The sequence below is a fragment of the Mustela nigripes genome, chromosome 4 (assembly GCF_022355385.1).
Source record: "Mustela nigripes isolate SB6536 chromosome 4, MUSNIG.SB6536, whole genome shotgun sequence".
In the NCBI taxonomy this organism is placed as follows: Eukaryota; Metazoa; Chordata; class Mammalia; order Carnivora; family Mustelidae; genus Mustela; species Mustela nigripes.
Window position 1 is genome coordinate 43,497,745 of NC_081560.1, and position 17,639 is coordinate 43,515,383.

The window sequence follows — 17,639 nt, forward strand, 5'->3', positions numbered from 1 at the left end:
ACCCTCCTACACTGTTGGTGGGAATGCAAGCTGGTGCAGCCACTCTGGAAAACAGCATGGAGGTTCCTCAAAATGTTGAAAATAGAACTGCCCTATGACACAGCAATTGCACTACTGGGTATTTACCCTAAAGATACAAACGTAGTGATCCAAAGGGGCACGTGCACCCGAATGTTTATAGCAGCAATGTCCACAATAGCCAAACTATGGAAAGAACCTAGATGTCCATCAACAGATGAATGGATCAAGAAGATGTGGTATATATACACAATGGAATACTATGCAGCCATCAAAAGAAATGAAATCTTGCCATTTGCGACAACATGGATGGAGCTAGAGCGTATCATGCTTAGCGAAGTATGTCAAGCAGAGAAAGACAACTATCATATGATCTCCCTGATATGAGGAAGTGGTGATGCAACATGGGGGCTTAAGTGGGTAGGAGAAGAATCAATGAAACAAGATGGGATTGGGAGGGAGACAAACCATAAGTGACTCTTAATCTCACAAAACAAACAGAGGGTTGCTGGGGGGGAGGGAGTTTGGGAGAAGGGCGTGGGATTATGGACATTGGGGAGGGTATATGCTTTGGTGAGTGCTGTGAAGTGTGTAAACCTGGTGATTCACAGACCTGTACCCCTGGGGATAAAAATATATGTTTATAAAAAATTAAAAATTAAAAAAAAATTTAAAAAATAAACCCCAAAACTTAGAATTTTATTACTGTCTTTTAACCCCAATTTCAGAAGCACTAAGTAACTAACTAAATCAAAGAATATTCTCTTGAAGGGCGGGGGGTTTTCATTACCAGAAGTTAAATGATATTTTTAAATAACTAAATTTTTTAAAAAGAATATTAGCCTGATTATCATAATACACTTTTAATAATATAATTTTTAGCTATAATGTTTTATTTAATAAATTCATGAAACACACAAAAATCAAGAATACAGTTTTAATACTGACACATCAGCCAGGTTACTGCACTGAATGTGTAATCAAACATCAGTGATTGAAATGTTTCCATGTCTCAGAATTTCAACATTTAACAAGTATTGCTCCAAGGGCCAAGCATTGCTCTAGATATAACAATGAATAAAACAGACAAAAATTCCTACCTTCATGGAGCTAACACTAAGGGACACTAGAATTCCAAAAGCTATCTTAATTCAAAAGATTAAAATCACATATTTTTTTAGAAAGCAGAAAGTGGGGCCAGAGAGAAAGGAAATATATAATGCTTTTTTAAACTGTGTAACAAAAGGAAGTGCCTATAGTTCATCATGTTCCCTAAACCCCTCCCAGAAAGAAAATGCCCCTGATATGGAAACTCCAGAGATTTACTAGCCAGCAAATAAGGGGTTGGGGGTGCTGTATGTTAAACTTATAGTCCATCAGAATCTAATATTTTGTGTTTTAAATATTACAGATACATAATTAGTATAGCCTTTTTATAGTCTTCTCCATAAACCACTAGATCCCAGTTTTGCACAGTGACACAGGAATTTTTAAAAATATATCCTAAAGGACTGCAAAGGTTCTTAATCCTTCAAATACCTAAATATATTCCCCAAATGTAAATTTTGGTGCCATGATTTGGCCACAAGCATACTGTCCTATAAAATACTATTAGTACAGATGAAAGATAACCCAAGTAAGCTCAATTAATTTGATAACAACATGTTGTGACTGTATGCACTGAAATTTTCCCTTTATGTTCATACTCTACCAAAAGAAGAAGTCTTTATAGGTTAAAGTCAATGTTCTTAGAATGTCAAAGGGATTGAACTATATGGAATGTTCATGAGATATGACATACTCACTCTGTCACGCACACATCACACATTGTTGTTTATATACTGAATTTTCAAAACCTACTGATTCCTTAAAAAGTAGTTATGCTAGAGAACCAATGCTTCCTTGAATAATGTTGAAGTCCTTTTGAAATCTGCCCCCCCACACCAGCCCTTGTAATTGCCTACAGGGTCTATTTATGGACAAATAAATAAAATCTGGTGAATTTTTTTTTAACAAATGAGATTTTTAAAATAATGACTGTCATTTGTCCAGTTCATTTACCAAATATAACTCCTGACTATTTCCAAATATAAAATCAGTCTTCAAAGAATGAAGATTTTTATCCCATCATGATACTCAGGACAATCTAACACAGGCTCTTTCACAGAAGAAATGCAAAAATATTTGGGCAACACAATCACTGTCAGATCTCATTTGTTTAGACATTTAATCATTCAGCATTTCCTAAGTGCCCATAATGCCAGATACTAAAGAATATTTTATGTGGTTAACCCTCATTCAGATGCAGAAGTTCTGATGTGCTTGTTAAAAAAGAAAAGGAAAAATCACTTTACTTTATAATCACACCTCATTTATGGCCTGCTAGAATTAGTTAGCCAAATGGCTGCCGATAAGCTCAAATAGTTTTAACACTGGGTTATTGGGGTCAAAGGTTAAGTCCCCATGTGGGAGAATTAAATCAGCTCTGTTCTGAAGCCAGACCACATGCTTAGCTCCAGGCAGCTCTGTTGATGTCTGTAAGTGATCACAAACTGGGCAAGAGGGCAGGAACAGATACACAAAATCTACCAACCACATAAAATAACTACATGAAGCATTTGATATAATAGCCAAGTATACTAGAATTCTTTCCTTTGTAGCATCTCCTCTCTTTCATACAGAGAAAAATTGCAGGTAATGTGAGTTATGATCATACACACCTCAAAATGATGATCAATCAACTCAAAATATTCTTGAAGGGGCACAGATCCAGAAAACGAACAGGCAAAATCTTTGATTCCCTGTTTTTCAAAATATTCCTGAAGGCGGATAATAAGTTCATTTGTTATGAGCCAAAGATCTTCAAACTGTTCACTCTGAATGCGATACCGTTCTGAGAGAGAAAATAATTAAGGAAAAATGCTTATTAACACATAATTACTAGATGAAACTATGTGAATTATCACTAACTCTGACATAAATACCATAAATTGGATTTTTGAAATACAAATATGATTTCTAGTGTTTTATTGCAGTTTTCTACAGAAACCACTTAACATTTTCAAATTTAACTCCAAAGGTTTGTGGTTACAGTAGCAAGCTGCAGAGTATGGTCCTTTTCCCTGTTTCTTATCATAGATTTCAATACAATAAAATACCAAAAAAAAAAAAAAAAAAACCCAAAATATAAAAACAAAAATATTTTAAAATACAAAATTTAGTCCTTCTAAGAAAGAAAGAAAGAGAGAGAGAGAAAAAAAGGAGAGAGAGAAAAAGAGAGGAAGGAAGCAAGCAAGCTAGCTTTGTTTATAAGGTTTAAAAAAAAAAAAAAAAGCCTGCAAAATTATAATATGGTATTCATTAAATTTTTCAGAATATTGATGTGAAATAAAACTTACACTACACTGTAGCCAGCTTAAATCCCTGTAATCATGATCAAAGTTTTCTATTTTTCTAATAGTTCTTTTATTTATATTTGTAATCAGACTCTTCCCTAAATATAAAAATTGCTTCCCTCCATTAGCTGAAACCTCAGCTCCAAGAAAGCCTAATTCCTATCCGTCCCCCGTTTAACTTGCCCAGTTTGTGACAATGATGACAAAGGTGACAATAACTACATCTATGATAGGAGCAACTATTATTTGTTGAGCACCAACTATGAACCAAGCACTATGATTGCAACAACCTCTTTTTAATAAAAAGGAAAACCACACACAGAATTTCAGATGCTCATCTAAGGTCACAAAGTAAATTCAATGTCAGAGCTAGAGTTCATGATATATACCCTTTTCCCCTATCTAAATCCTACCTATTCTTCAAGACCTGGCTTCAAGCCTACATACCCCAAGAAATCTTTATTTCTCTACCATCCACAGCAAGCCCTAATGTATAGCAGGCACTGTTTTGAGCACTCTGCAGTCACTCTCTGGTTTAAACCTCAATACCCCTATGGAGGAATTATGTTATCCCAATTTTACAGAAGAGTTTAAATAATATGTAAGGTCATCTAGCCAGATAGTAATAGGACAGGGATTAGAACTCTAGCCATTAATCCAAAGATTAGCTATTAATCTTAACCACATTACAGTATTGTATCTCTTTGAATTTATCTAGAGATCTAGTATGTCTACAGTTTATTATATATTTTATAATCATGCATTTTTTAAATTAACTTTTAATTTTAGAACAATTTTAGACTTACAGAAAAATTATGAAGATTATAAGAGTTCCCACACAACCTTCACCCAGTTTCCCCAATTATTATCTTATAGTATTATGTACATTTATTATGATTAATGAATGCAAACAGATACCCTGGGCCATTAACTAAAGTTAAAGTTAAGTGGATTACACTGATCAGTTTTTGGACACTGAATCAGCATTGCATACCTGGAATAAATCCCATTTGGTCAGGGTGTATACTTTTTCTTATTCCTATTTAACTTTCCATATGATTATATTCAGTTTCTCCAAGAGATTATAAACTCTTGAAGAGTTTATATATTGGTTCCCCTATAGTATATAGGAACCAGTTCCCCTATTCTATGTAATTCACCAGTTATTAAGCATCTGTTATGTACAATTTCATAAAGAAAGACATGTTAGGAGTACAAAGATGAAGTCAGTCTCCTTGAGTAAGGAATCTAAGGCCTTGCACATGAACATGTAAAATATTTATTATATTCCTCATCACACCTTGACAAATTCTATAAATATATGTCATCTCTAAATTGGTTATTAAGGACTTCAATTTGTCATCCTCCACCAGAATTCAAAAATATATCTCCTCTCATTCTCCTAGTCATCTCTCTTTCAATTATATAAAGAATAAAATATACAGGATATGCCTGCCATAGCATATGGCAAAAACCTTGATGTTTTCTGCTATCATATAATTTCTCCTGGATCATCCCCCAGCTCTCCCCTCACCATAGTCTTATTCTGGATTCTGATTTCTGCCCACAGTGCTGATCAGATGATTTCCTCATTTCTCCCATCAAAGAGAATAGGGCTAAGGTGAGATACAACAAACAGCTTTTACATTTCTTTACAAATGTCACTGGATGGTTAATTCTCTAAGAACAAAAAGAGCGCAACGGTGGTGGGGCAGGAGTAAAGAGGTAGAAGAATAATGATGACAAAGGACAGTAATAGAATTCTCTAAATCTCAGGTCCTATCCAAGCTAAACTTGGGAGCCAATATATTAATCCCAGACTGGTACTTATTCACTCTTTCAATTATTTACACAACTCAGTGCAAGATACTGGAGATAAAACCATGAATACAGCAAGAGCCTCTGTCCTCAAGGAGTTCACTGCAGACCTGGAAAAATGGAGTGATGGGGCAAAAGTAAACACTGTTTCTGCCATTACTGATTCAGGGATACTTCATGAAGGTTGATGTTGCCACAAAAGTGCCAGGACTTCCCCGCAAGGGATACATTCCTATTTTCAAGTATGTGATGGTCTATAACATAGCAGAAGAGGTGGACAATAGCAAAGGAGCTGCAAAGGACAGAAGGCACAGTAAGTATTGTGTAATAATTACAGATATTTGTAGAGTTAGCTGCCTCAGGAGGTAGGGAACAATCTCACTCCATTGGAAGCATTTAAAGCTCAGAGGTCTTTGGCATTTGGTGATTTCTTGAAAATCTCCTTGAGAATTTTAGAACTCAAAACGGAATAAAGACAGGTCATCTCACATACAAATCTGTAACTCCATCTGTCCTGGGACAGATATTTGGTGCCAGCTCAGTGCTGCCTCCAGGTCCTGGCCATTTGTCCCTTCTAGGCAGATGTTTGGCTTCTGGCTCAGGACTGGCTCTAGGACCCTGTCTTTTTATGTGTCTGTTGGGCAGCTGTTTGCCCAACGCATAGCCCCTGCTTCCAGACCCAGGTAATATCCCAGGCCTTCTGGTGGAAAAATCTAAGCTGGGCCAGCTTCACCCCCTTTTGCAGCTTTGTGATCTCCCAAAACACTGGCTTCATATTTTTATGCAACAGGTCTTGCTTGCTGTAGTAGATGAACATGACAAAATGGCACACTACAGTGATCCAAGCTAGAGAGGATGGTGAGATGTAATTGTGGCTTTGAAAGTGTCAGAGCCAGATACGGTACTGGCAGGTATCGGCACATTATGTTGGCACTGCCACACTTAACTGTGTCCACTCTAACTGCAGCAACATCTGCAAAGCCATGGGCTAGATGGTGAGCATTTGTTGTCTTCCAGACTGGCCTACAAAAGCACCAAAAGCACTATAAAGTCCAGGCAACGGCTCACATCCTCTGGGTACACCCTTCCCAGGAAGAAATAAGGCTTGTTAATGATATGCAATTCCCTCCAGGCTTAGAACTCTGCAAAAAGGGTCATACCTATCTCCTTGTCCTCCTTATCCATGGCAACAGCATGTCCCATAGAGGGGCTCATGGCTGGGCAGAGGGAGCTGCTAGTCTTTCTGGCCCTAGTGGGGCCCAGTCTTAGCAGGGTTCAGCAGCTGTAAGTGGGGCTCAAGGTTGGAAGAGGCTAGATGTGGATGTGATGACTTGTATCTTCAAGGCTGTCACCTCCACCAGCAGCATGTCAGTCAATTGTACCCACCACTTCCTTCAGCAGCTTTTCTGATGCCACCTATTTCATAAGAGCTTCTCATATCATTTTGTGGGCTTCCTCAGAAAGCTCAATGAAAAACTCAAACATAATTAAAATTCCAGATACCCAGCATGTCCTTGCTATAGACTGAATTTTGTGTCCTGTCCAAAATCTGTATGTTAAATCTTAAGGTCCAAAGCAGTGGTACTTGGAATTGGGGCCTCTGGCTGATAAGACCATGGGAGTGGAGGCTTCATGAATGGCATTAGTGACCTTATAAAAGAAATTCCAAAGAGTGGCCTTGCCCCTTCTGCCCTGTGAGGACATAGCAAAAAGACAGACTTCTGTGAAGCAAGAAGTAGGCTCCCATTAGAAGCCCCATCTACTGGCACCTTGATCTTGGACTTTGCAGCCTCAAGAACTGTAAGAAATACATTACGGTTGTACAAAAGCCACCCAGTCTATGGTGTTTTGTTTTAACAGCCCAAATGGACTGAGACAGAACTCCACTGTGACCAACTATAGTAATGTCACTAAATAACAGAAATGTAAAAAAACATAATTAACAGTTAAATAGGTGTGATATTTTCTGTAACTTTAGCATTTTGGCTTCAATTATTTTCTTGTTTTCACCAACACATTCAGGGAAAAAAGAAAACTAAAATTTTTTGCAATGAAAAATTTTACAATTAGACTTAAGATTTAGAAATAGAAACACAATATTTTAAGTTGATTTTTTTCAGATTACCAAAAATCAACAAGAATCAGTAAGTTAAAGATTTATAAGGCATTATTTTTATTATTAAGCATTTTCTCAGTATTAGTACTCCAAGGTGGTTAATATTGCCCTGGAGACTTCCCAGAGTACACATTTCAGGGAACGGAGGAATAAAAATTTCTATTTATAATATAACATGAAAGAAGAAAGTTGTATTTTAAAATACACCCTTACAATATTCGTAATTAAAACAGCTGCCAAAATGAACATTCAATTTTTTTTTATTTCTTTTCCTTTGCATCTTGTAATAGCAGCTCAGTGGAAATAACCACTTCAGCCTCCAAATGAAATAAATTTGGATAATTGGAGTCTAGTCAATTGCCATTCCACTCTACTACAAATGGAGAAAATAATATATTTAACTAAGCAGGGCACAAAAATGTATCTTGTCAGTCTCTATTCATGTCAGAACATCTGAAGTTCATCAATATAAATAATGTTTGTATTCATATTATAAACAATGCAGAAATGTAATTTATGCTATTTGGAAATTTTAATAAAATGTGAGCTAGATAAGCAGATGAATGCTTTTTAAACCAAAAAGTTGGAGGAAGTAATATAAACAATTTGAGTAGATATTAGTATAATATTCTAAATATACAACTCCTTCAGTATTAGTAGAAACTATGGATGACTTCTCTAAGTTTACTTTTCAAGAAGCTTTTTCCAATCTGGATTTATATAATATTTCCACTAAGAAATTCTAAAATAAATCTTAACAGTTATATTATATTGATGAATCACTGTATATGTTAGATTTGATCATTATATTTATCTCTAAATTTCTGGCTTCATTAATGGATAGGGGCATCTTAGTGGCTCAGTTGGTTAAGTATCCAACTCTTGATCTCAGCTCAGGTCTTGCTCTCAGGGTCATGAGTTCAAACCCTGTGTTAGGCTCCACACTGGGCACAGAGCCCACTTAAAAAAAATTAGTAAGTAAAAACTGAAATTAAAAAAAGAAAAAAAAAAAAGACTCTCACAGAGCCCCTACTATATAAACTTCCAGGCACAGAAGAAAATTTACTGATCTCTAAAACCCCATGCTTTAATAATCTTCTCTTTCTGAAATGCTTTGCACCTAATAAGCTCTTATTCATTCCTCAAGATCCTTTACAAATAAAGTCTCATGGAACATTATCCTTTGGGTTCCAACTGCACCTAAAGTGTACTTCTGTAAGTTTACCAAATATTCTACTATCAACTCACTATCTCTCCCATTAGTCCAGGAGCTCCACAGGAGCCATGACAGTCTTTATATCTACTATGTCTGCTGAATGAAAAATGAACAAAGGTATAGCCTACTCAGATGAAACAGAGAAAGACCCTTACTTTCCTTGTTCTAAATATATTTTGGTTAACACAGTTCAAGACCATATATGCTTCTTTTGGGCAGATGCAAAGAGAAAGCCTCTTCCAAGGCCCAACCCTATTCACACACATGACTATAATTTTTTCATTATATCTGAAAGCAAAATAATCAAAACAGACAAGCAAATGACTTTTACATTTGACATTAATCAATCCAATCGCTCTTTCCAGTATGTTAAAATCCTTCAATAGAGAAGTTCTTTTCAATAGAAAAGTTCACTGTATTAGCTATCTTTCCCATTTTCCAACAGCCTACCTGAGGCTACATAAATTTGCTATTGGCAATTGCTTAGACCTACTTGTGACATTTAGAAGTACATTTTTATTCAGTATTCATTGCTAACTATCAGTTTAGCATGGCACAAAATTCTAATGTGAAAATCATTTCCTTCAGATCTTGGGGGAAATTTTCCATTGTCCTCTAATATCCAAGGATTTCGCAGATAAGTTAAACTGCTTTCTTGATTTCATCTTCCTTATGTAGCTTTTTTCCCTTTCTAGTCATAGAGGATATGCTCTGAATCCTTAGTGCTCTACAATTTCACAATAATATATCTGAATGTGCTTCTTTTTCTCCTTCATTGTACTAACATCAAACAGGCTCTTTCAATATCTACAACTGTGACACCTCATTTCCTTGAAAGCTCTGTCTCCATTGGTCTTCTCCCATCTTCACAATCCACTACCCAAGGCCACACTTTGTCTGATTACCTTATCTTTATCAGAATCTGCAGTTCCTCTGAACCCTGACATCAACATTTTATTCATTCTCTGACCACCACCTTTTGTTCTTCTAGTTCAGTTGTTCTACAACTCCTACTATGTCACGTCTTCAACCTTATTAAGACTCCTGATCTAATGAACCCATTAATTTTTCATCATATATCAGTTTTCTCTGATCTTTCTTATTTTTCACTATGTTTCAGTTTAATCTTTATTTCTCTTAACAGCTTAGATTTGGTGGGCCATCATTATAATCACTCTCACAAAAATACTTTACTTGCTGTAAAATTATCTGGTTCAAAGTCTTAGTCTTGACTTTAGTTGCCTGAATGCTAATAAACAAATCATTGCCAGAGAAAATTGTCTAAGGATGACTTGGTTTCACTTCAAAATTCAGGAACTAAAACTTCAAATGGGTGCTCAAAATTACCCCATCCTTTCATGAGTTTTCTTTCTTATTCTCCAAAACACCAATGTTATACCTTTTTTTTTTTTTTTTCAAATTTAGTCACCATTGGAGTTCCTTTATCATCCTGACAACTAATTTACAAAGCCTCTCTGGATCTACATACATCCAATCCCTCCTGTCACAGTAAAGTTACAAAGGCCTAATGTTCAATCTCTCCTGTCCCCAAGCTCTGCGACCCACATCCTTTCCCCTCAAGGACTCCATTGCTTTGTGAGTCCCCCTTCTTTTTCCTGATCATCAGCCTCTCCCGCTGAACTCAATCTTTTCAATTATTATTGAACCATGTTCTAATAGTGCTCATTTTAAAACAAACAAACAAACAAACAAAATGGGCATCAGGGTGGCTCAGTCAATTAAGCGTATACCTTTGCCTCAGGTCATGATTCCATGGTCCTGGGACAGAGTCCCACATCAGGCTCCTTGAAGCAGGGAGCCTGCTTTTCCCTCTGCCTCTGCCTGCCACCCCCCTACCTCTGCCCGCTGTTACCCCTGATTGTGCTCTCTCTCTCTGTCAAATAAATAAATAAAATCTTCTTTAAAAAATTAAAAAATAAATTAATTGAAACAAACCCCACAACTCCTTCCAGCTACATTTTACTTCTGAATTACTGAAGTTTGGTTATCCAGTTCTTTTTTTTTTTTTTTTTAAGACTTTATTTATTTTAGAGAGAGCATGAGCAGAGGGGAAAGGCACAGGGAGAGGGGGTGGGAGGGGGAGAAGCCGGCTCTTAGCTGAGCAAGAGCCCCATGTGGGACTTGATCCCAGGACCCTGAGATCTTGACCTGAATCAAAGGCAGATGCCTAACAGACTGAGACACCCAGATGCCCTTTGGTTGTCCAGTTCTTAGTGAAAATACTAGATACTAAAAACTTGTAGTACTAGATACTCTAAATTTATCCTTGGATTAAGCTGCTGCTCAGATTGCACTGATTTGGGCTGAGACAGTAATATATTTAGTAAATTGAGTTCATCATTATTTTTAAAGCTCTAGGAGATTTGTTACTCATAAGTTGTAATTACATAACATTATAATTATAAAAATAAGCTATAGAGACATTACTGAAGTAGTTGTCCTTCTTAATTCAGAAATTTCGTTCTGGACTCAGCATCAGTAATGGCTGTGCATCTACCAAGCAACTTATATGATTTTATCTCTTGAACATTTCTGAAAATTGGAACTAAAATATTTTCTTATTGAGTCTGCACCCTATCAACTGTACAGTGTACGTTTCTGAGTGTTAATCTTACTTATATCTTTATTAATTTCCTGCTCTTATTTTTTCTATTTCCTTCAACTACTTAGTTTCACCTTTCATATTTTGGAAACACATAAACTATTTTTAATCCTTGAAGAAACAAGTGGAATAAGGCAAGGTACAAATAGATATAGTAGTGATAAAGATCAAAATAGAAACAGAGGGGAACCTGGGTGGCTCAGTTGGCTGAGCATCCATCTGACTCTTGATTTTGGCTCATGTCATGATCTTGGGGTCCTAAGAACATGCCCCGCATCAGGCTCTTTGCTCAGCAGGGAGTCTGCTTGAGATTCTCTCCCTCTCCCTCTCCCCCTTCCCCCAGCTCAAGTGCTCTTTCTCGCTCTCTCTCTCTCAATTAAATAAACTAAATTTAAAAATGAAATGACTAATGAATCGTTGAACACGACATCAAAAACTAATGATGTATTATTATTATTTATTGGCTAATTGAACATAAATAAATAAATAAATAAATAACAGAAACAGATAAGAAACACCAAAAAAAAAAAAAAGAAAGAAAAGAAATGAATAGCGAGAGAAAGGAAGAAAGAGAAAGGAGAGAGAGGTAGCGGTGTTTGTTGTGTAAGGGAATAAGTCAACAGAAATGGAGCTTAAGAAAGTGGCATGGCTGGCATATATACACATTTAGCCAATAGCATATTCTTTCTAAACCTCACTGTATTGAATCAGTCAAAATAATGGACTTTCAAGTACATTATAAAAATATTTAATCCCTTGGGGTGCCTGGGTGGCTCAGAGGGTTAAGCCTCTGCCTTCGGCTCAGGTCATGATCTCAGGGTCCTGGGATCAAGCCCTGCATCAGGCTCTCTGCTCAGCGGTGAGCCTGCTTGCCCCCTCTCTTTTTGCCTGTCTCTCTGCCTACTTGTGATCTCTGTCTGGTCAAATAAATAAAATCTTAAAAAAAAAAAATTTAATCCCACAAAATTTGACCTCATTATTTTTAACAAATTTACAGAGGTATAATTGACATACAAAAAAGTGCATATATATAATGTATACAACTTGATGGATTTGGACATATGCATACACTTGTAAAACTTTTACAACAATCAAGGTAACAAACATAGCCTTCACCTATCTTTTTATTTTCAATTTAAGACTCTGGAAATCATTTTCAGCAATTTCTCTAGTGAAGAGTGTTTCTCATAAGTATTTTTATCTTCAACACTTTGTTTTTCCAGAATTCACATAATAAACTCTAATGACACTGAAGCACTACTCTATTTTCTGAAAATAAAAACCTATTCAGTTTCCCCAGAGAATGTGATTTGATATCTTAGCCAATGAACTGCATTCACTTTTCTCTTGTCTGCTTTGGCTGATCTATAACTAAGCAGGAAATTGAACTAAAATTACTGATCAGCACGCTTCAAGGCTTGTTTAATTATCAGGCAGGTCTTAAAAAGAGATGAATATGTCAAGCCCACAGAAAATACTACTCAATATCCAAAGGCAACTTGCAAAGTACTTGACTGTTTACTAGGGAAAAAATACTGGGTTTCTTCCACATGTAGGATTTTTCTGTCAATTCAGATTTCTAAACCAAAAACCTTTCACAAAAATGAAAGATGCCAAACACAGACTGGGTACAAATTACTTCATTCCTTTCTTGGGGATGAACACTGATACAGCAGGAGAGAGCACCAACATCTGCCTCAACCCAGAAAACTACTCTTTCCATACCTACATCCATTTATTAACAAAGGGCATTTCCTAGGTAGAATTCTGTTATCACTGAAGCCAAAAACCTTCAAGGAATTGTAATAGCTACTTTAAAAGTTTCAGTTTACGTAGCTCATTTGGTTCCTTATTTAAAAGGTCATGTCCTAGTCCATGGGGTGCCTGGGTGGCTCAGGGGGTTAAAGCCTCTGCCTTCTGCTCAGGTCATTGTCCCAGGGTCCTGGGATTGAGCCCCACATGGGGCTCTCTGCTCATCAGGGAGCCTGCTTCCTCCTCTCTCTCTGCCTGCCTCTCTGTGTACTTGTGATTTCTGTCTGTCAAATAAATAAAATCTTTTTAAAAAAATAAAATAAAAGGTCCTGTCCTAGTCCATTATTTAGTCTGCCCATTCTATAGCATGAAGGCATTGCCATATAGTCAGATGAATATGACAATTATATACCTGGATTATTTGGTAAAATTTCGAAATGATAAGGAAATCATGGACAACAACAATGCCCTAAGAGTTACCTTATTTGGAAAATAAAAAATTAGGACATACATATTCCCACTTGCACCAAGAGTAACTTTTTTCTTTTTTTTAGTAATCTCAATTTCAGATTCATCATACAGCATTATCAAGTGAAGCCAAACAGATGTGTACAATTTCCCAAGGAAATGATGACAATGATTTTTTAGTTTAACTAAAGAGAACAGTTTAACAGAGAAATGTACTAACACAATTCCGTCATCCAACTGAAGATTAAATCTAATCAAAACAAAATGGTGCCAATGCAAAAAGGACTGCAATCATGACCAATCAAAAAGACCATGAAGAGTACAGAATCCTCTCATTCTCTTAAGAATTATCTTTTATTTCTATGCCTTATTCTAGGATTTTTAGTTGTATCCAAGACTATTTCACCAGCCACCAATCTATGTATTTCAGAATTGTAACACTGCTAGTTTTTAATATAGGGATGTATTTATATTCCTCCTGCTAACACCTTCATTTTTCAAAAGGGGTATGTCCTTATTTTAGTAGATCTTCTGATCATTCAAGAAATAAACAACTAAAATAGTAAATGCATAAAGTAGAAAGTAGAAGCCTATTTCACAAACTGCAGAGATTTTAACCCACTGAGCCACCCAGGCGCCCCAAACTGCAGAGATTTTAAAATTAGGAATGTACTCAGCCAAACTTTTAACATATAAATATCAATATATGCATTTATTCACATTAATACCCTTAGTGTTCCTAAAGTTTGTTAAACACAATTTTCTTAATATTTACTTTATTTCCATGAAGGTGTATATAACTCAATGAGTTTAGTAGCTTTGGTATCCCACATATATCAGAAGTCAGTTTTACATTGAGTAGTTTCAACTATTATTCTTATATAAAACCACCAAATCAGTGAAGAATATTTACATCTGAAATTTAAACTTAACTACATAATTACTACTTTTCATTCTACTGAGACTAGTGTCACCAGAAACTATTCACAATTTCACCTTCATCTTTGTCAATGTCCAAATGGAGGATATATGAATATACATACACACACAAATTAATTGCAGTTTCTAATAGTTCCTAAAACCTAGTTCACCATATACCTATCTCAACAATATTTTTAATTCATTAAATTGTTCTCTCAACAATAGTTTCTATTCACTGAATTGTTCTCTCAAACTCTCCTAATCCCCAAAACCAAAGTTACATATCTCTAATAAAATAGGATCTTATCTTCATAACTTTTATGTCCTAAATACTTAATACCATGGCTTAGTTTTCAATAACTGAACACATTCTCATCAGAAATCCTTGATGTGATGATGATCTGTGATGTAGCGTCCTCAAGAGAAAATTTCAAAAGCAATAATACCATAGGTTTACTTACGAGAGGTTTTAGAAGCAAGAAGAGTAACTCGAGAGCCTCCTAAGAAGCGAAAACCCATTACATTCACCTGATCATCTTCTGACTGATGAGCAAAGCCTACAAAGAAAAGAAAAAGAAAATCACCTTATATAACCACAAAGAAAATACTTAATGTTTAAAATAGGAAGTTTAGTCGACAGCAAATATTTTTTATATCACCAGTCATGCTGAAAACCCAGGCATGAATTAGAATACACAAGCTGATTTTCACGGTAATTCCCAACTACTTAAATTTCTCCCTCACAATAACACTCTGAAATCATTTAATTTCCTTCCTTCTACAGCTTCATTCTAGGGTGGAGGCAGGAAATGCACACAATAAACCTAGAACACCTGTCACACCAGAAAGCAAGGAAACAATTACTGCCTAGTAGAGCAGTATGAAAATAAAAGCCAATTTAGATTACTGGCCAGAGATGAAAATACTTGAGTATCAAAAAAGTGAAATACATCAAAAAAATTTAAAGGCATGATATTAAAAACAGATGATATTAAAAACAGAAAAGGCAAATGCTCACTAATAGAGGCTTCTAGAGGATAAATTCAATATTTTAAAAATCAGACAAAGAACCAAACATTTATCCAGATGATCCTACTCAAACTGCACCACATAGCCAATAGTAGGTAAGGGAAAAGTTCTCTGTATAGAAATAATCTAGCAAAATATTAAAGAGAGCTTGAAAGAAATATCATTTTCAATCTCAATAAATTTAATAGATCTCAAAATTAAAATCAGTGTTTGTTACCATACCAGAAAAGAGAGAGAGACAGACAGACAGATAACATGTACTCCCTGCTGAGAGTATATACTACCAATTCATGGAAGCAGTGTGGCCAAAATAATCAATTCTGACTCTAATACCCTAGATGCAACTACAAGTTAACAGACAATAAAATGGACAAAGAAAATATTAAACATCACAGGAATGTAATCAGCAAAATTCAGAGTGTGGGAAACTCACAGGAAAAAATAACCTTACTCTTTAACAAATCAACTGCAAATTAAAAAGAGAGAAGGGGAAACCTATAGAAAAAAGATAACAAAAACTGCAATAAATGAATCTCATTTGAATCCTGACTCAAAAACAAATAAAAATGATAACACTGAAGACTTTCACTTCAGGCCAAGATGAATAAACTAGGGCCAAATTTACCCTTCTACTTAGGACAACTAAAAATTGGGACAAAATCTATGAAACATTTTTGAAGACACTGGAGACAAGGAAATGAACAACAATGATCCCTCACAAAGAAAGAACAATGTGAGCCCTATGACTGCCCCTGACTACTGCCTAGAGGAAACTTCCAAGCCAGAACACAGGGAGGGGAAACCCAGGTACAACCTAACATTCTATCCAAGTTGAAGACACAAAGTTGCAGGTCTGAGAAGGCTAAATATCCAAAGTTTGCAAGGCAGAGTGTCAAGAGAGGAGAGAGCTGCAAAGAGAGAAAAAAATATCTGAAGAAATAATGACCAAAATATTTGCAAATTAGATGAAAATTATAAACTACAGATCAAAAAATCTTAACAAACCCCAAGCATAAGAAAAATAAAAATAAAACAAGGGACACCTGGGTGGCTCAGATGGTTAAGCATCTCACTCTTGATTTTGACTCAGATCAAGATCTCACGGTCCTGAGAAGGAGCCCCCCCCCCCCCCCCCCCCCCCCCCCCCCCCCCCCCGCCATGCTCAGCAGGGCGTCTGCATGAGATTATCTCCCTTTCCCCCGTCTCCCCAATCCCCTACCCCACTTACACAGGCTCTCTCTCTCAAATAAATAAATAAATCTTAAAAAAAAAGAAATAAAATTATAGATTAATATGCTTCACGAGTACATATTTAAAAATTCTAACTAAACTTTAATAAGTTGAATCAAATAGTATATTGAAAGGATAATTCATCTTTCAGTGTGATTTATCTCAAGAATGCACAAGTATGCTAAAACCCAAAAATTAATCAATGTATACACTCATGAGCATAGCATAATATACAGAGTTGTTGAATCACTATCTGTACACCTGAAACTAATGTAACACTGTGTCAACTATACTTAAAGTCAAGGGGTGCCTGGGTGGCTCAGCTGGTTAAGCATCTGCTCAAATCATGATCTCAGAGTCCCGTGCTGGGCTCTCTGCTCCATGGGAAGCCTGTATCTTCTTCTCCCTCTGTCGGTGTCCTTGCTTCTGTGCACGCTCTCTTTCTCCCTCCCTCTCTCTCAAATAAATAAAATATTTAAAAATAAAAGTAAAATAAAGGAAATTCTTAAATTTAAGAAATAAAAAAATGTATCAGTGTAATCTACCTATAAACAGCCTAAAGAAGAAAATGATTTAAAAGATCTCAACTGATGTAGAAAAAGCATTGGAAAAAAATCTAATATAGAACAAACTCTCAGCAAACTTGGTATAGAAGGAACTTCCTCAAATGGTATCGGACATCTACAGACTACCTACCTACAACTAAAACATACTTAATGGTGAAAGCCTGAATATCCACTCTGCCATTCCTATTCAACATTGTCCTAGAAGTTTTAGCTTAGATAAAAGACTAAGAATCCCTCGATTGGAAAGGAAGAAGTAAAATGGTTTTCACTTGCAGGTAACATAATCTTCTGTAGAAAATCTGTAGTTTGGCAATGTTGCATAATACAAGAGCAATATATAAAAACTAATTGTATTTCTATGTACAGACATACCTCACAGATATTGTGGGTTTGGTTCCAGACCACCATAATATACCAAATATTACAATAAAGTGTCAAATGAATTTTTTGGTTTCTCAGTGCATATGAAATTTATGTTTACCCTATA

The 17,639-nt window shown here is 35.8% G+C and overlaps 1 protein-coding gene across 1 annotated transcript in view; it reads right to left on the reverse strand.

Moving 5' to 3' along the window:
• Nucleotides 1-17,639, reverse strand: part of BBS9 (Bardet-Biedl syndrome 9) — a 446,650-nt gene that overhangs the window by 218,913 nt on the left and 210,098 nt on the right. The window contains exons 16-17 of the mRNA XM_059397515.1: nucleotides 14,789-14,884; nucleotides 2,739-2,911 (exon numbers count right to left, since the gene is read on the reverse strand). Of these exons, the coding sequence (XP_059253498.1) occupies nucleotides 2,739-2,911; nucleotides 14,789-14,884 (269 nt within the window). The remainder of the gene's footprint in view (nucleotides 1-2,738; nucleotides 2,912-14,788; nucleotides 14,885-17,639) is intronic.